Here is a 21,373-nt window from a genome sequence, read left to right on the forward strand (position 1 = left end):
TTTAGACAGATTCAAGAAATAATCACTAATTGTGGAGACTTCCACATTTTCCCCCACAACCACTCACAATATGGCGAAGTTGATGCTGTAAATGTCACAAGAGACTATAGCAGTTGCATAATTGGATTCGAAAATGTCTCTTTCCAAATGAAACAGTTCACTTATGTTAGGATTTTCATATAAAGGTTTTATTTGTATTAACTTGAGCCTTTAAGGATTGTGTTCCAGATCCAATAATGCATATAAAAATTATACTGCACTGTATAAAGCCAGTGTCTTTACTATACATTCAATGTGTGCTGCATAAATTAATTACACAAATGCTGGTCAGGGGCTAAACAGTGTCGAAATTTCATAGATACTAGCAAGTCGTAACACTTATAAATATTTCACACTAACAAATCAGACTATACTATATCTTTACTAATTATTCGGTAACTAAAGTCACATAAAATGTACTCAATGTAACGTATGATTCCTACAATACAAACAGAATTATACAAATAAATCTATAATTAGGCAAATGTAGCAACCAAATATGTCAGGTTTTTGCACCAAGGAGTTTAAGTACATATCATGCCTATAATTAGTGTGTGGGCCTGTAGCCTGAATTTTTTATTATATTGCTTTGCAGTACTGATACTGATGATAAAGCATTTGTATTTGGGCAGTTGAATTGATGAGTCATTCACTAGATTAAAAGTGGAACTCATCAGATTTAAACCACACCCTCTGTCTGGCCTTTTTATCAGTTTAACATGTTTTAACGTAACATTTGCTATGTTTATCCCATTACGCTGCACAAACTAATCTTTGCACCTTGATTTGGCAAATCTGCAGAGACTCCGGAGCAGCACAGGAAATGCAGCCATTTTTTTCCACACAGGATTATCAGCTGACAGACGATGACTCAGTTGGTTCACTGGAATGTTCTTTTTATAGGACACCAGCTGTGTAACTTAACGTCTACCTCCTCTGCCCCCTTGAAGATAAATAAGCTAATTCCACAATTCAACATTCCAAATATTAGATAAGCAACACCAATTAACAGTCAACTTTTCCTGTGTTCTTCAACAATATTACTGCATGAGAATACAGTTATTATTTCTGCATTTTTAGCTCCACCTTTAAATGCAATGGTTAAAAATTCGATGCATTCTTTCCTGCACGACACTGCTCAATATCTGGACGACAGAATCTAACTTTACACACAAGTGCAGAGTAATACTGGCAGAGAGGTGGATTAAATTCGACTGGTTCAGTTGTAGCTGATCTGGTGGGTGATTTGATCAATATGGATCGGACAGGGTAAGGTAGCCTATGGAAACGATTCATTAGCTTCTTCTGAGAGGTCGAAAATCAGGACTTGGAGTGATGTAGAATTTATTCCTCTGGGTTGGTAAGACTCTGCTGTAGAGCGCATATAAGGCAACAAGGCCAAGAATCTAATACCCCTAGCCTGTACAAAAACCAACCATCCATCCATCATCCAATCGCTTATCCTGCTAAAGGTCAAGCGAGGGCCTGCAGTCAATCTCAGGCAGCATAAAACACATGGCAGGGATAAAATCTGGACAAGATGCCAGTCAAATCCAGGGTAGATGCACACACAAATATACACTATGACTTTGGACATAGGGTGGAAACTGTAGCATCCAGAAGAAACCCACATGACAACCTCCAAACACCACACACACAACAAGATGTGATTCAAACCCCAAACCCTGGACGTGTGAGGCAATTATGTTACCCACGGAGCCACCCCCACACAGTACAGTTTAAACACAGAACTGCAAATGAAAGGTGATTATACAGGGAAATGCCACGTCTATGCTTAAGTTTGAAATACTTCATGAAGATATCAGTTTGCTTAAGTTTAGCTTCTGGCAGCAAGAAAGCTGTGTGCGCTAATTTTTTGAAAGCACCATATCGCACTAGTACATGACAGTCCATAGCAGTTTGATCAAACTGGCAAAGCAGCAGTAGTCCAGTTATATATATTGATATGTGTGTCTGTCAGGTACGCTACCTGAAGAAAGGCTCATATTGTAGCATTGGTAGCAGAAATAAGGAAAATAATAATTAATCCCAGAGTTGGGTAATTCAGGTCCAGAGAGTAAACGTCCAGACCAGGATTTTGTTTCAACCAATCAGTTGAGCATAAAGAGTCACAGTCACAGAGTACTCAAGTGGATGGTTGAAACAAAATCCCGGTCTGGACTTTTACTCTCTGGACCTGAATGATCCAACTCTGATGAATGCATTTGGCCTAGCAGGGTAAATGTTATAAACCTCGTATGGGATCCCCAAACATTGTCTTGACAATAAAGTGCTCATGTAGCTTTTCCAACTCTCTAATCATCTTGGCATGGAGAGAGTGCCATAAAATTAACCCTCGTCAAGGAAACACAATTTAATTGAGAGTGTAAACGATTCTGTATGATGGAAATCTGCATACACCTCAGTGCGCCAGGAACAGGCTGGGGATCTTCTGGACTAATTACATTCATCATAAAGCAGATGTTCTCTACTCTGGTCCTGGCAGAGTCCAGCTAAACTAAGGCACCCAAAGAGAACGGGTTTATCTAATTGTCCAGTAAAACTTTACTTGAAAGGGGAAACAAATACAGTAGTACACTCTTACTTAATGTATTAATTAACCAGAAAATAAGTATTTGTTACATACTGATCCCATGTTTGTTCATCATTAATCAATCATAACAGTTTATGTATCTCATGCAGTTAATATATTTGTTCATGATTTGTACTTGAGTAGTTACTGAGTTACAAAGTTACTTGTGCCCCCACAAATAAAGAGTTACCAATTATTTAACCTCCTCTCTCTTACCATGCACCTGGCTAATCAGACGATGGTCCATTTATAAATAAATAAAAATTCAAGATTAAGTACCTCTGTGAAAGCATAGAGAAAATGTCAGTAAACAAATGAGAGTATATTTAAATCTGATCTAATAGGCTATTGTCATTCCAGAGTGAAAAGTTTATAAATAGCCTGGCTGCACTTAGCCCCCTTGCATGTATATGATGTGAAAATGTGTATCATGGCACCAATTTTGTTGAACCATTTTTTCACATAAGGTAGTTTGATTCACTGTAACTATGAGTAACATTGGTATTTACAATATCAATGAATGACAAGTAATAGTAAACATACGTTTTAAATGAACACTTCCACAGTAGACAGCAGTACTACGTTAGGGCGTGAAAGTCAATGACGGAAACAGACATCCATCCTCTCCCCCCTCACATGCAGGCAGTCATGAGTCGGATTTGTAGGTAAAGTCAGAACAATAACACTACAGTACATAATAATAATTATACAGTAATAATATAAGTAACTACATACAGTACTGTACTGTACCTTGAGTCGACGAATCGCTGAAGCTGTGCAATGTTTTCAAGAGTAGTGCATGCGTTCATTATTATGAAGCATTGTATTTAAATAGAATTTTTAATGTAGGCTAATAGGGTTAATTGCAGTCCATTCATAAGTATGAGCTGGCTGTAAGTCAGACGTTCTGAACCCGGGGACTGACTGTACTAATCTGTGTTGGGGGTCTGCCTAGGAAGGCTTCTCAAAATGGACTTGAATGTGGCTGGTATTTCTGCTGGCAATCCTACTTCCACCTTTAAATATGAAACTATAGTATTCAAAAATGCAATGTACACCAATAAGTAAATGGAAGCATTCCATTCACACACAACCCTCCATAATTATCATCAATGAGACATTTACTGCATACAGGGAAATCATATCTGTGTAAGACAGCCATGAAGAGCTATGTGGGAACTTTCGATCCTGAAGTAACCGACTTTCAACGCGTAATGGCTGGACCAGGAGGCTCCTCAGAAGGTGACGTGCACAATGTGTAATCTCCGCTGAACTGTGACCTTACTCAGGTGCTAAATGATATACGCAAAGCGAAATTGATGTCGTGGTCACACTGATTTACAGAGACTCGGAAGGTCAAGGGTTCAATTTCCAGGTGGGAGACAATTCATCTACCTTTGGGTAGGGCACCTAAATTGCTTCAATAAAACACCAGCTGTTTACATTCATTTTTGCACTGTGGGAAAAAATGATGAATATACTATATTCACTGTACATATGTATAATTAACACAATAATATCTAAACAACAGCTAAGATTACTTCATATATTAAAATTACACTTGCCATACAACTTTTTTTTAAAAGGTTTATGGATGGTTTTGAACTGACCATTACATAAAGAAAAACAATCAATTACACTGCAAAGTTATTGTACATATTCCCTAAAAATGTGCTTTTTCTTTCTTTATCAGCAACTTCACCATCCACATCCAATACGCTTTTCCACGATTTTTGTCACATGAATGAATGTAGACGTATACCAGCTGTGAAATTAAATTTCATATAGCTATATAGCTACATGGAATTATAAATAAGTAAATCATAATTATGAATTCCACATTACATATATTTATGGTGCTAATAAAATACGTAAGGATGGCAGTGTATTATTAAGATAGTTTGCGGTATCCAGCACCAGTGCCAAAAATACACATTTTCTAGCTGCAAGGCATTTTTCACCCAGTAATGATAGCTGACTATGACACACTGCTTAGTGATGTCAGTGAACTACAGGGCCTGCAGGGATTTTCCCATGTGCTGGTTCTAAGCCCTCTGCTGTGGGCGTGCGTGTGCACACACGTGTACATGGGTGTGTGTCACTACAGATCTCCATGTCCACGTGTCTATCTGGCAATACGTTCAGCATACGCTTTACGTAGAGAGCGTCATAAGCATGTCTTAGAAACCCACTGAGAACACTGAACAACTCCCCACTTTCCAAGAATTAGACAGATGCCAGATCTCTGACATGATGCTTTCCTTAGCTGGAATGCGTAAAAGGTCCATTTATCAAGAGTCAGAAGGAGCATGTGAACTTTCCCCAAGACAGCTGGGCCAGCTCTGCATCTGTGCAGCGGGTTCTACTCGATTGACCAGCCTGAAGACACAAAAGCTCTTTGACAAGTGGAAATTGAAACATTTCTGCCAAAATCCTCTCAGTGACTAGTTAAATACATGGGGAAGAAGGACGCTGTGATCAAAATAGAAAATGTATCAAAACAAGCAACAATATTGGAATATTTAAAACCATTTGTCCAAATAAATGTAATTTACTGTATGTCATTGAAGCATCAACTAATTTCTTATTTGAATTCAGATGTCGCAGTAAATATTAGCACACCACCAGTGTAAATTTGGAAAGAAAGAGTAGATCAGAAATGGCATGTTCAATCATCTTTAGCCACTCAGATGATAACAGTTATGTCAGATTGCCAACTTGCTTAAATCACAATGACACACACTGTCTTCCAATGAGCACAATGTCACGCTTAACAGGCAGAGTCTGGCCAGGTGTCTTTACATCTTACTGTACGTCCGCTCTCACGAAAGCTGACAATGCTTCATGAAAAGGTGTACAAAAGACATTTTCTTCTCATTCATCAGCACGCTATAACACATTGTCTGATATCCAACCCCCAAGGCACCTTTCTGCTCCAAAGCTCAATAAACATTCATGTAATACAACATTAACACTCCTTGTTGGAATGATACTTAATTTCTTTTTTCACGACTGCATTAATGGAATGTACAAGAGCCAGATCATTAATGCAGTGCAGGGGAATATGAAAAGATGCAGGATGTCTTTTACTTTACTAGAGGCATATATGTGAAACATTCATCCATCATGTAAGTGCTTCTCCTGGTGAGAGTCACAGGAAATATTGAGCATTTTGAAAGGTAAGACTCTTAAGACTCACCTTGGGACCAGGTAGACCAGGTAATCCAGGATTTCCATGCAGACCAGGTGGGCCCTACAGGATGAAGCAATCAGGTGATCATGAACAAAAGAAAAATTAACAGAAAAACTAACATAAAACAATATAAAACAAAACTAAAGAGGACTTAGGCAGATAAGGTGTCACACTTAAAAAGGACAAATAATCTGAAATAAAGGTATGCTTTTGGTGTATATAAAGCATACATCCACAGAAAAAAAAGATAAGTAGATTATTTCAAGAATGTTCCCCTGAGATCAGTAAAGTTTATCTAATCTAATCTAATTTACAACATCCATTCTTCACAAACCCTCATATACATATTAAGGTGCAGTCTAGTCTGTCTGTTACACGCCAGACATCTCAATGTCAGCCCATCCTCTTCTGCAGCCTATCAATAGAAAAACTGAGGGAAGTCATGAGGCAGCTTAAGGGGGGAAGGAAGAGATGAAGGCTCAGCAGAATGGGTGACATCTTGGGTTGTTTAAAGCATTTACGCCTTAAATATTGTGACTCATCACTGCTACTTCAAATGAACCAGGATTAAAGAACCAAACAACTGAGAAACAGTGAATTCCAACAGACCATTTAGACTGAATCACATAAAACTTCCCACGTGATTTTTAGTGCTACATGCAGAGGCGGATTAACTTCTCTGGGGGCCTCAGGCTCACATGAACCACTTCAGTTATTTTTATTTTTTTGGAAGCGAAAGAGAAACAACAGGGAATTAAAAAATGACTAAACATCAATAATGAGCTAATCAAAGCAGCGGTAAAACTTATCGAACGGGAAGGGGGTGGGAATGCTGTTGGTAAAATTTGGCGATTGGAGGGAGGAGGGTATCGCACTGGCAAATCAATCTGGAAAATTTAATAAGTTTACACATTCGCCCTTTTGCCAAGTTCTGTCTTAAACTTTTGAATACATTCCTTTAATTGTGCTCTCTCCACGACTATTCACAATGTGTCTACTACTCTAGCGAGACAGCATCAAAGTCTTGTAGTCTTGTATCTCTGCTCTGTTTTCACCTACTTTATACCAATTCACTTGGCAGTGACACAACCGGCAGATGTCAGTGTTAAGAGAATAGTTGCCAGCACAAAGTCTCAAAGTATAATAGTCAATTATAGCCGGGACGGGGGGCAACATTGTCTATCCTGAAAACCGTAGCTAAACATGCAAATAACAGATGTATTACGTTGCATCCTTTAATGTAACTTCTGGAAATTCTGAGGCGGCTGCTTACCCTTGCCTTATTGGAAGTTTGCCCCTAACTACATGCAGTAAATTTCATGCTCAATAAAGGACGTCAGTAGTTCTTCTGAATATAGAAGATGAATGACCAGTAAGCAACATAGACTGTACAGTATATTAAATTGTACCAGTGGGACATTAAAATGTTACTCTGATTAAAAATGGTCCTGTACCATGCAAGATGATAATGTTGGACCCCAGAACCGATGAAAAGCATTCCTTTCGTTTTAGTCATTAAGTCTTTTGATATAGTTTATGTCACAATATAGTGTGGCTCGGGTCAAACAGTGAAATGTGTAACCAACCGTTTCAATCTGTCAGTGATACTTTATCTTGATCCACTTTCTGAAACAAACATAAAATGTGTACTAATGTATAAATGTCTTTGTTTCTTCGAGTTGAAAACTGAGAACTTCTAAGTGGAAAGATCAATAAAAGAATCAAGTTTACTACCATTTGAGTGCACGTGGAGATGTAATCAAAAACTTGTTTCGTGTGTTTTTTCTTATCCTAATCCAAGCTATTAAAGAAACTTTAGCGTAATCCTCTCTGGTCAAATGAATAGCTTACACTGTATTTTCACCTGATCAGTTACAGGACATAAGCCAGAGCATTACTGGTATCCAATAGCAGTGGTGTGGAAGATGAACCGCAGAATGCAGTGAACACACTCATCTGTTACTGACAATATTCCTCATGCACTATGAGTGACGTATGTGTAATATATGGTATGTCAGTAACGGGAAACACAAGTCAGGAAAAAACCTGTCAAGACCCTGGATGAAGCAACGAGAAAACATCTTTTGGTACTTACTCGAGGTCCGCGTTTTCCGAAAGGCCCGGGCAAGCCAGGGGGACCGGGAGAACCCTTAAAGAAAGAACAGAAGTTTCTCAATCACACAGCGAAACTGTACATTAGGTTGTATCATACTTAAAATGTCAGTGAAATTCTCCATGGCAATAAATGATATGAAATGCTATTAATTGGCCATCACTGCCTTCATAAGTACTTTCGATTCTTAAAAAGATAGGAAGATGTGAAATTCATATATACATATTTTATGCATGTCATGTATTAATGGAAAAAACTAGGTATGCATAAAATTTCCAGTGTCAAATTTACACATTGCAACTGTAGCCATCACCTACTCCAGCCGTGTATTGGGAAATAGTAATATTCATCCTAAATGATATCATCCAGTGTCCACTTCAACCTATCAAATTTTTGCATTATTACTTTATTTATACTTATCGATTTAACAAACACTTACAAGTCTGTAGTCTGCTTGTTTTTTTATTATTTTTAAATAAATTTTTATATTAATTGGTAGGTATGACAGCAATATTTCTCTTTGTATATACAACCTCTAAAAAATACAACCATGTTGGTTCATATATTAACACAAATTCTAATTACAATATAATAACACTTGGAGCCTAAGTGTCCTTAGGATGCTATCAATGAAGTAAACCATGCAAATAACATTGCATTAAGTCATTCATTCAGAGGGGTTACACTTAATTTTCTGAATTAACACTTCTTCCCTGCATGAAAAATATATGATATTTTTCCACTGGCATACAGGGACCAGGCCATACCCAATGCATACTTTTCTGGGACCAGAACCTTTTCTAGAACCAGGATCCTTTGTCGTATTCACAACACAGTAACTCGGTCCGATTGTAGTTCCTCAGAGCCAGTTCTGGAACCCTTTCTTAGTACCTATTTCACACTAGGGGTGAATCTCAATATGTGTACTTGACAGTACTTGTGTTCTCGTGTACCCGTTTTAAATCATCTTTCATTGCTGAAGATCAGTTCCAATTCTAAGAACACAAGTTCAAAGGACGGGAAAAATTCCTAGTCTTGTTCTGGCCTAAATATCAAGAATACATTGGCTGCATCTTCACCAAGTGCCAGCAATCCCATGATTCATTGTGTCCCATGTTGATTCTTGGAAGGCAATTTAGCAAGACCGGTCTCGCCAAGAGATAAACTTGCTGACCACAAGCCCCAGTACTAACATAGATGTTATAAGGAAGTGCAGAAAAGATGAACCTGAGCAGATGAAATTATTTCTGTACCTCAATTACATTTAATGCATCAATTAGTACATTTTTTGCTTGTGTCTCCATATTTCTGAAAAATCGATTCATAACCAATGTACTTCTGCCTAGTATTGCCAGTACCAGAAGTGAAACTTGTCGCTGCTTATTAGGGGGATAACGTTATATTATCATTTTTTATTTTGTGAGAAACATAAGATCGATCTGCTGGCCAGATTTATCATGAACATTTTGCGGGTCATATACATAAAATATGAATAAATACGTTTTGATCACAATCGATCCCCCCAATAACTAACAAAACCACTTATTTATCCTCCATTGTTTTGGTGTGGTGGTGTAGTTTCATATGAAATTATGCATGATATTTAACCTTTTAACTATCGGCGTCTTCTGTGCTTATTTAGCATACAACCACTGAAAAAACTGAGACCACAATTTTTTTAGTATAAATATTATATTTTTAAACAAAGCTGCATTTTTAAATCCTGACTTAATTGTGGTTCTGCTGGCAGAAGGCTACGCTGAGCAGCAGGTTGCTTCCAGCTTCAAAATTTCTAAGACAGCAGTACAGAAGAGTAAGGTAAAGCTGGAGACACTGGGAATGACCAAAAACCAGAGAGGTAGAGGGCAAAAGCAATTTTCTGATGCCAGAGATGACCATTAACTTATGCAACAGTCTTTCATGAATCGTAAGATGACATCAAGTGACTTTCAAAAGGAACGGCAATCATTAAGTGCAGGTGTGAAGGGCACTGCTAGGACAGTTTGCATCAGGTTCCTAGGAGCAGGACTGAAGTCCCATAAAGCAAGGAAGAAGCCCTTCAGTAATGAGAAACAGGGAAGAACCAGCAGCACACCCAAAAATTCAGAAATGAGTGAAACAAAAAATTGTGCTGTGGTCTCCAGAAACCCACCTCCTTCCCAAGTCCAGGAAACGACATCATACTCAACGGAAATCACGATTGACTCTGAATGGGGACAAATTAGTAGCCTGATCCAGTGATCTAAATTGCTTTCATTAAAGGATAAACACCAACACCAAAAACACAACATACAGAATATAACAACCGCTTTGCAAAAGCTATTGGGATCAGCACATTCACTAACCAGATCTCTTAACAAGCAGACTTCAGCAAAATCAGAACCAGTTACTCTGGGAGTTCTGGATCTCGCAAGATTAACCGAGAAACCGCTTGAACCAAATTCAGTAAAATGCTGAGCTACTCAAAGTCACAGTGAACTGCTTCAACCAAACGTACCAAACTCACAAAGGTGTCGATTGCCAGAGTCGGGAGTTGGCAAGCCACAGCCACTGGGCACGAACACAGTACAAACACAAAGGATTACGGTATGCGGAGGGCCACCATGCGGCCAGGCATGGGCACAGTACAAACACAAAGGATTACGGTATGCGGAGGGCCACCATGCGGCCAGGCATGGGCACAGTACAAACACAAAGGATTACGGTATGCGGAGGGCCACCATGCGGCCAGGCATGGGCACAGTACAAACACAAAGGATTACGGTATGCGGAGGGCCACCATGCGGCCAGGCACGGGCACAGTACAAACACAAAGGATTACGGTATGCGGAGGGCCACCATGCGGCCAGGCACGGGCACAGTACAAACACAAAGGATTACGGTATGCGGAGGGCCACCATGCGGCCAGGCACGGGCACAGTACAAACACAAAGGATTACGGTATGCGGAGGGGCACCATGCGGCCAGGCAGGGGCACAGTACAAACACAAAGGATTACGGTATGCGGAGGGGCACCATGCGGCCAGGCACGGGCACAGTACAAACACAAAGGATTACGGTATGCGGAGGGCCACCATGCGGCCAGGCATGGGCACAGTACAAACACAAAGGATTACGGTATGTTGGAGGGCCACCATGCGGCCAGGCATGGGCACAGTACAAACACAAAGGATTACGGTATGCGGAGGGCCACCATGCGGCCAGGCATGGGCACAGTACAAACACAAAGGATTACGGTATGCGGAGGGCCACCATGCGGCCAGGCACGGGCACAGTACAAACACAAAGGATTACGGTATGCGGAGGGCCACCATGCGGCCAGGCACGGGCACAGTACAAACACAAAGGATTACGGTATGCGGAGGGCCACCATGCGGCCAGGCACGGGCACAGTACAAACACAAAGGATTACGGTATGCGGAGGGCCACCATGCGGCCAGGCACGGGCACAGTACAAACACAAAGGATTACGGTATGCGGAGGGGCACCATGCGGCCAGGCATGGGCACAGTACAAACACAAAGGATTACGGTATGCGGAGGGCCACCATGCGGCCAGGCATGGGCACAGTACAAACACAAAGGATTACGGTATGCGGAGGGCCACCATGCGGCCAGGCATGGGCACAGTACAAACACAAAGGATTACGGTATGCGGAGGGGCACCATGCGGCCAGGCATGGGCACAGTACAAACACAAAGGATTACGGTATGCGGAGGGCCACCATGCGGCCAGGCATGGGCACAGTACAAACACAAAGGATTACTGTATGCGGAGGGGCACCATGCGGCCAGGCATGGGCACAGTACAAACACAAAGGATTACGGTATGTTGGAGGGGCACCATGCGGCCAGGCACGGGCACAGTACAAACACAAAGGATTACGGTATGCGGAGGGGCACCATGCGGTCAGGCACGGGCACAGTACAAACACAAAGGATTACGGTATGTTGGAGGGCCACCATGCGGCCAGGCACGGGCACAGTACAAACACAAAGGATTACGGTATGCGGAGAGCCACCATGCGGCCAGGCACGGGCACAGTACAAACACAAAGGATTACGGTATGCGGAGGGCCACCATGCGGCCAGGCACGGGCACAGTACAAACACAAAGGATTACGGTATGCGGAGGGCCACCATGCGGCCAGGCACGGGCACAGTACAAACACAAAGGATTACGGTATGCGGAGGGCCACCATGCGGCCAGGCATGGGCACAGTACAAACACAAAGGATTACGGTATGCGGAGGGCCACCATGCGGCCAGGCATGGGCACAGTACAAACACAAAGGATTACGGTATGCGGAGGGCCACCATGCGGCCAGGCATGGGCACAGTACAAACACAAAGGATTACGGTATGCGGAGGGCCACCATGCGGCCAGGCATGGGCACAGTACAAACACAACGGATTACGGTATGCGGAGGGGCACTGAAGGCAACATGGCTATAGAGAGTCTACAAAAAAAATATGTGTGAATTTACAAAGGTCACTGTGCGTTTTTATATGTTAATTTGTCGAATATTTTTAGAATCTAAGACATGTACCCATACAACACATGAATCTACAGAAAGTTCGATTCTTTTTTTATTTGGAAACTGGTTTGACTGATTCCCTGAAAAGAACCGGTTCAAAAGACTTATTCCTCCATGAATCAGACATTACTATAATCGATACGGAGTAATTGGGAGCATTGCGTGTTCAGTTTTCTCATATGTTGAGTGCCGTTTGCTCCGTATTTTCATATGTGAAGAACATAATTAGCAAATATATTCAAATCATGCTTCTTCTTCATAAGATGTTTAAAAAACTGTAGCATGCTAAATGATGACTTAGGTCTAGATATGACAAACATACATACCTATGGTTTTAAAGTGGCACACGTACATAGGTAAAGTTTTTAAGTAATGAGTTTAAGTTTTTGTTTAAACCACTACTTCACCAGCACTGCAAAAAAAAGAGCAATGTCTAAGTGTGCCAGATGTGTTTTCCAACAGGGTAGCTTGGGGGGGGGGAGGGGGGGTTTATTAAGCAAAGTGGGAACTTCTTAATACTGTCATAAGATCCTCATACATGTCAATGTATGAATATCATGAATTACAATTTAATCCCTAATAAGAATAACAATAAAATAATAATAATAATAATAATAATAATAATAATAATAATAACTATATTTGCAGAGCAAATATATTGGGCTCCAAGCCCCAAGCGGTTGGGAGCCCATAAGTTTCCCTCATATTAGGGAATAATAATAATAAAAAAATAATAATAATAATAATGGATTCTTATGTTATTCTCTTTTTTAACATTCAGATTTCAATTATTCGATGGTCACATGGTTCACAAAAACTCTTGATCACCCTGGACATTGTAGTGTCAATTTCTTGATGCACGTGGGATTTTTTTTTGTAATACCACCCTAGAACAGTAGAAGGCGATAACGGTTACAGTGCCACCTCTTCCCTGGCTCCTCAACCAGGGGTCACAGGAGATGTAGCCTCACAGATGAGATTTATGCATCGACGTTTCTCTAAGTTTGCATTACGAGTCCGTTGCATGCAGCCAGTCCGTAGTACTTTTTTAAGCAGAAGTGTGCACCAATACTTCACAATGTGCGATGCTACAAATAATTTGTATTATATATATATATTGCCTTTTTTCCTTCAGATAATCCACCTATATCGACACAGACCACTGGTATCTCAGTGCATTTCGAACAATCAGACACTGGTGATGCAACCAGCTCAGTTCAATTATGCTTCATTAATGATGAACAAACATAAGATCAGTATTTCATTTGTATTATTCATTACTTGATTCATTAACTATGTTGGTTACTAGTGAATTACAAATCATGAACAAAGTAATTACTAATTATCATGTAAAGTATTACCAATTAAACTATAATAACTCCTTTTCCATATATCCATCCATCCAACCTCTAGCTTTCCTGGTGAAGGTCACAATGGCAGCATGCCGAGTGGGCCAGACAAGACCAGAAGCACAGACTCTAGCTCCTTCTGGGAAATCCCCAGATCTTTCAGTGTGTCTAGGGACTGCCATTTTTACATAGATGCATCTCTATTAGCATGTATCACAGACATCAGTAACAGTGTCTTTACAGCCAAATAATGTATGGATGCATTCAAGTATCACAAAAATCAGTGCACAAAACAGAACCTGTTTCACAACTGGTATACTGTATATAACCCACAAGATCTTACTCTGTTATGAATGGTTATTGAATAAGGGTATGCTTACAATGAGGAGTTTCTGTTAACACTTTACTTGAGGGACGACAAATACTTAGCAGTAACTCAATTACTACTAAAAGTACAAATCATGAACAAATATAGCAGCTACTTGAGGTAAAAGATCTGTCACGATTCATTAATGATGAACAAACATAAGATCAGTATTTTATTTGTGTTATTCATTACTTGTTCTTTCAGCAATTCCTTCAGTAGTTCACAAAGGATTTAAAGATTAACAAATGCAGCAGCTTCTTGAGATAAAAGATGCATCACAATTCTTTAATGTTGAATAAACATGAGATCAGTACGCAAGTAAGACTCAGTTTGTGGTTAATTAATACATAAGTAAGAGCATAATACTATGTGCCCTCTCAAGTGAAGTGTTACTGGGTTTCCAGAAGATAGATATTGCTGGTCTGCAGTGAAAGTGAGTAATGGTGACAGTTCATCTCAGCCTTAAGCTTTTTCCAGACTGAAACGTTACAATCCACCTGAAAGCCAGGGTTAATTCCTTTCAACCTTGTATAGAAAATTCTTCCATGAACAGTGTTTGCCCCAAAAAGATTTTTAAATAGACCTTCTTATTCCATTTGTAGTATCACAGAAAACATTAAAGACTGGTAGATATTTAAAGCATGTGCAAGAACCCTTAAAATTAATGCCACTGCCTGGGGATTTAAAGTCATTATACCTGAGAGTGCACAGGTGAATAAAAAGCAGATATTCTGTGGCTTTTAGAGAAGAAGCACTGAAGAGATAAAGTAAGACTGCAGTGCTTTCACGTCACATTGCACTGTATCTCACTCGCCACTCGCTGATCAAAAGAAAAAACCCAACTACATGAAGTTTCTACAAAGCACTACAAAGCCCTAAATACTGACAAACATGTTCTGTCTGCAGTTACTTTACTTTAAGTAAACTGCATAATTTCAACTTTTGAAGATGTAACATATCTGTATTTTAATAGATTTAGTCTATCTAAAAATTTCCACAGAAAAAAAAAATGTTAAAATTCAAAAAAATAAATTGAAATTGAAAAGTTGCATTGTTGATGACAGTGATTAATATTTGCATGCATTTAAATGCACAGGCCAGCAGCGGTGGCATTTCCATTGACTAAGACTTTGCACATTTTGAAAATACAGCTGAGAAACCATTAATGGAAACCTTTAATTTCAAAACCAAAATAAACTGCAATAAAAATTTTATGTTTGTTTGACGTGGATTTTGTTGTGTCAAAAATGAAGTACCTTAAACAAAAAAAAAAACTGCAACAGAAACAGAATTACAGAATTAGTAAATGACAGTAGATTAGTTGATACTTAGTTCTTCTAGCTACAAACTTGTAGATAGCCAACCTCACACTGAAAAACAAGACATCGCGGGAAGATAAATGGCAAGTATTAATTGCATGACATCCATCCATGGAAACGCACACTATTCACAATTGTACATTGTCACCTTACAGAGAATCCATTTAGGATTTGTGCAAAACCTTACTGGAAACACAGCTAATGTCTTTTTCAGGTCACTATAGCAGAGGGAGAGCATGGGTACTCTGTCTCTCTCTCCCTCTCTGTCTCACGGTGTCAACTTCACCTCAAGGACACCCACTCCTGAGCTGTCCCATCTGGTGAGGGACTGCTGTATCGCCTCTGCTTTTCTCCTCTTGGATAGAACAAAGACAGAAAGTTTCCCAAACAGCTGTCTGCACATGAGTCACGCTGCTGAGGGGGCGGATGGATGGAAACCCTGAGTCGCCTGCATGTACGAGATCAAGACTTGTCTCACAACAATGCTTCAATGTGCTGGGAATCTGCCAACAGAGAATTATTACTGTTCTCTGTCCGTTTGGTAAAACAATCTCTATCCATGTTTTGTTCACTGTGTGGGCAGCATGAAATTACTCACAACAAAGACCATTAGTATTATTAGTAATATACTCTTACTATAAAGATTCTTACGATAATTTTAGCTAGCTGACAAAAGTAGAATGACCTGCAATATAATAGTATATAGTTCACCGTTGGCTCTGTTTTAGGTTCTAAACTTTCTTGCAAAAATGTGAATTAGCTATCTAATTCCTTAAGGTTAGCCAGATAGAAAATGATCATCAGTATGTACCAGCAATCTATTTACGAGACTGGAAAGTTAATTAGCACGTCTATGCATCGCTATCTCTCCAAACAGTATATCGGTCTATTCTTGATGTATTTAAAGACATAGCTGTCACTGGGCGTAACAGGCGTAATGCCTATCATATTACTGAAGGCACAAAAAAAGATCAGTCACAAACACCATCAGGGCATGATACATGAGTATTCGAGTCAATAACAGCTGATAGGTAGCTAACCTATTAATAATATTGTTGCAGGATATACTATTCAACTGAATGAAAAAGGCCAAATGAAATGTTAAAGTGTTTCGAAAAGCAGAACAAGTCCTTAAAATACATTTTTTGATCAGCTCATAGTGTTTGTGTCCCATGTATCATACATGCCAACTATAACTTAAACAGCCAAACTTATTTTTAAATCAAAGCACAAATTAATAAAGCATGAAATTAACACCCAACCTAGCAACACATAAAACACAATGCTAACATACCAAACTAGCTAAAATAAAAAGTTACTTTCACTTTCGATTCATAACATTGTAGAATTCCCATTTTAATACGAGGCAGCTAAACACCTCATATATAACACTGTAAATCAAACTAAGCAAAACACAAGATTCATTTAGATATTTTTGAGATTGAGCTGATACTCTTCTTAAGCTTTTGAGGTATGCATCCTTCCTGAGCTCAGCAACAGAACTGCATTTAAAAGTACACAGTTCAAAAATGCACAATGTATGACAGGTATTTTTTAAATTCTACTAAATTTTTTCATACAATGTTACCTTGTTCAATAGTACCACCACGTGTAAACCATCAGTACAGCACAGGTTCAGTTATAAATTCTGGTTTACTTAACAGAATGAGCGACCAGCAGCATTTTTAAAAGTGAAATGGCGCGTGATATTGTAACCATCTGTTGATACATGGAAAAAATAAAAGCACAAGGACTATCTGTCACTTTGCTTCTATTTAAATGAGCGGTTCTGCCCAAGTTTTTTCATTTAATTTTTGGAGCATAAAAAAACCTATGAGGTGAAACGAAAGGTTGTTATTGGTCAATTCACAAGAAAAAAAATTAACGCTAAATATGTGCAATTTAGTTTTAAGGCTCACACATTATTTCAAAATGCATTATTTCTGTAAGGCACAAGAACAAAAAAATCCTACTTGAACTGAGTAGATCACTTACCGGAGGGCCTGGTTCCCCTTTTGGTCCCCAGAGGCCATCATAGTCAAAGGAAAAATCAGCTTCTTCGTAGCCATAGTCATAATTCCCAGGATAGGCATCATACTCCGCTTCATAACTGCGTTCCTCTGAATTCTCCACCTGGATCTGGTTCTCAACAGGGTTCCTGTACAGCGTGCTGTTGGTTTTCAGCAGCACCTGCGTCAGATTGTCGGCCAATCGTTGATGCTGGCTAGTGTTGGCCAACATCAGTCTCTCCTTGATCCAGCTCTCCGGGGTCGTAGGAGAGACTGTGGTGGAGACCTCCTTGGCATTTTTGCTTTTATCAAACGAATGGACCTCTGCGTCATTAGCTTCCACTAATGAAGCGGTACTCCTTACAGCGTTATCCAGCGTAGCCCGAACACCCACATTTGTACGGGATGAGCGGTCTGCCACAGTGTTTAGCAGCATAGCTTTTTCATTAACACTCCTTAGATTGGGATTTACAGAAGTACTGGATTCTGTGGGCCTACTTTTTGTTGGATAGCTCTCGGAGGTGGAGGCCGTTCCATACTGGGAAACATTTCTGTGCTTCCAGGAACCTGTAGACACTGTTGATCTAATCTGGGTATCCAGAAGAGGGAGGTCTGATTTTGGAGGGTCATTTGATCCTTGCTCGAGGGATGGAGGGGGTGATCGATATGTATCAGCCAATCGGCACTGTTTTTTTATGTAGTCGCAATAGTGTGCAGCAGCCTGCGCTGTGGGATACATATCCAGCTGGCATATGACACCTTCGAACTGGACAGCTTTGAGGTTCATCCTTCCGATGGTGAGCTGGCTATCGGGGCCTAGCTCTTGAGGTCTGGCAATCGTTTGCTCACTGTAACGCACGCCTCCGCATTCCGCGTAGAAGGACACAGAGCGTGGGCGCACGCCGATGGCAAACGAATGCCATGGCCCGTTAAGCACATCATATTTAAAGAAGACCGACGTCTTCTCGGTGATATACACCACCACCTTCTTGGGGACCAGCTGAATACCAAATTGTAGTCTGTTCTTGCCGTTTGTGATGCTAACAACGAAAGCATTGTTCACTCGCCAAGCGCTTAAACACACAACAAAGGAGAAGTCATCCCCGATCCCAGTGGGGAAGAGCCCAGTGATGGGACCATCAATGTGAGCACCGCTCCGGAGCACCACACCAGCTCCTGAGAGGAGGAGGCCCTGAGGAGAAGGGGAAGGAGTGGATGATGGGTGAGGAGTCACCTCCAGGGGGTCTCTCTCTTTGCTGCCTGTAAGGCCCAGCGGATAAAGGAGATCTACACCTGCGGAAACGGAAAAGAATAAATCAGACTTTCTCCATTTAACCCCTTCATGGTTCAGCAAGTCCAGGGCATATTTCACCTGTTTCAGTCTGAAAGTGTGATACAGGCATACTACAGGTATTTTGTGATTTGGGGGAATTTAAAGTGGAATCCCTTGTCAAGAATGACATTCATGGCATGGTTAAATGCTAATAAAAGAACATAAAACATAAAAAGAATCACAAGGAGTTTTACCATTGGCATGATGACCGTCAGGCCATAGAGCTACAGATATATACAGTTTTATCAATATCTGATGCTACTATTAACTTTATTATAGGAATCATATCTGCAGGTGCTTTTTATGCAGGTTTTCAAAGGTCCACTGTGTATGTGTGTTTTTTCGCTGCAGCTCTCTAATTAGATTACTAATTTGAGGACTGATTGGCTGAAGAGTCCTCACACCTGGGTTTGAACAGTTGACCTAAAAGTTATCCCAAAAACTGCATATACACCGGCCCTTTGCAGATAAGATTGCCCACCCCTGATTTAAATGTTGCAGTTCATACATTTTGCCAGTCAGACCCATCAAGTGAAACGCAACGACAAGAAAGCAAAGCAACATAGTTTTGTGGAATCATGCATATTTTTTTTTTTAACCAGTAATGTGCATTTTCACTTATTTCTGTGGAATCTAAAGATTCGGTCATGATTGATGGAGATATTAAGAAATCAACGAAGTTAATGTTGTGCCTATTATGAAGTTTGTGTACTCAAAAGGCTATATGCTTAAACACCCCATATAAAGGGACAGTGAATGCTCTCTCTGAGAGGAGTACATCGATTAATCGATAATACATCGATAATTCACTGGATTAGCCGTGCTGTTGTCGAGGAGAAAGCAGTGAGGATGCGACCGGTCAACCTTGGAGAACTATGCCGGATTGCGAGTTCCACTCCTTTATATAAACGTAGGCCAGGGTAATACTTTTCACTGATTCCGTTTATACATTTATGCCCTGCTGTTTTAACTCCAGAGCTTAATTTTAAGTCACTTTAAAATTACACAGCAATTTGCTACTTTGTACAAATAAGGTCCACTCTTCCAAGTTCCAAAAAAACTGTGTATTTGTAGGGATCATGTATACAGCATTACATTGTTTTCCCTACTAAAAAGGATGCATTAAGCATGAAGCACAGAGCGGTACATGTGATTACACGTAGCAAATAAGCCACCCTAATTCCATCAGTCTCTTGTTCTTATACTCCTTCACAAGTCATTCAAATATGAAACGTTAGCTTCTACGTCACCACCACACAAATGTACGGCGTTGAATGTTTTTCGGTATATGCTGAAAAATATTACTTACTACAAAGTAGTTATTACCTTTTACTATTAGAGCATGCCCTGCATGGAAGAATAAAGTGCCTCCTGTTGGGTCACCCAAAATTGATCACTGGTCCCCTAGTTTTCTGCTGACAGGGAAGTTGACCCTTCTATCAATTTCCAATATTTAAGGTGGATTACTGTAATATGCCATAATTAAGGACATTCCACCTTAAAAGATTGAGGGTGGAATGTAAGGGAAGCTAGCTGGAAGTCTTTGGGATAGAGTTCAGGCTACCCCATGTCTATAGGCATCTTTACGGATGTAGATATTAAACCTGCTGTGATTAAATAGCATCTGTGTTGTGGGGGAGTAGAGTATCTGCAGTGGATCTACATGCAGAAATGTCTGTAACGATATTTAGCCTGAGGTACCGTCAGCCTGGATTCCAAGTAGCCTGTTTCCTATGTGAGGTAAAGCTTTTTAACTTTCAACCTACATTCCTCGCCGGTCGTGACGGATGGACTCTGCCTGATCACAGTGAATCAATAAAAATCTCGATTCACGTACAAACGTGCAACAGGGCATGCACCTGCATGAAAAAAATATGTTAAATTATAAATTTAACATATTCTGAAACATACCTTTTGGCAATTAATGACACAGGTATAAATATTCATGATTTAGATTCCTCCATCAGTGTGGCTTTTGCAAGTTTTATAGTGGCTGGTTTTAAATAGTCTTTTTCCCCAAAAATAACAAGCGATGTAAATTGAATGTGTCAAAATAATAAATCCCTAATTCTGACCAGACAAGATATTATGGAAGCCCATTCAATGTAGTCAATGTAATGAATACAAAATATGGAAAACACAATTAATTACAGAAATAATCATAATCCATTCTGTGTACAATAAAAGACTGGTGATTTGACCAGAGAAAGGTGTGCTTAATCGCAGTCCCATTACCAGGAGCTACTGCCTTTGGATGAGCAGACAGACACACAGTACATGCACTTTGCGTTGTGTGCAAAAACAGCCCGAAAGCCTCCATTGTAATTTATACCACCTGAGTATATAAAAGCAATGCCAAAAAATAACATGCGTCACAAGTTTCTGCGCTCTCAATCTGAATGATTAAACTTCAAGAAATGATTTAGCAAAGAGTCAGTATCTGTTAATGGCTCGGCAGGGAAAAAAAAAAAATCTGGTTTTACTTTGACGGCTTCTAAGTGCATTTTGGGATCCGGAGAAC

The 21,373-nt window shown here is 40.0% G+C and overlaps 1 protein-coding gene across 2 annotated transcripts in view; it reads right to left on the reverse strand.

Annotated features, from left to right (window-relative positions):
- LOC111833989 (uncharacterized) overlaps positions 1 to 21,373 on the reverse strand; it is an 83,838-nt gene that overhangs the window by 54,596 nt on the left and 7,869 nt on the right. For both annotated transcript variants that reach the window (XM_072699517.1, XM_023792817.2), the window contains exons 4-6: positions 17,506 to 18,812; positions 7,921 to 7,974; positions 5,832 to 5,885 (exon numbers count right to left, since the gene is read on the reverse strand). In XM_072699517.1, the coding sequence (XP_072555618.1) occupies positions 5,832 to 5,885; positions 7,921 to 7,974; positions 17,506 to 18,812 (1,415 nt within the window). The remainder of the gene's footprint in view (positions 1 to 5,831; positions 5,886 to 7,920; positions 7,975 to 17,505; positions 18,813 to 21,373) is intronic.

The sequence above is a fragment of the Paramormyrops kingsleyae genome, chromosome 15, assembly GCF_048594095.1.
Source record: "Paramormyrops kingsleyae isolate MSU_618 chromosome 15, PKINGS_0.4, whole genome shotgun sequence".
Classification (NCBI taxonomy): Eukaryota; Metazoa; Chordata; class Actinopteri; order Osteoglossiformes; family Mormyridae; genus Paramormyrops; species Paramormyrops kingsleyae.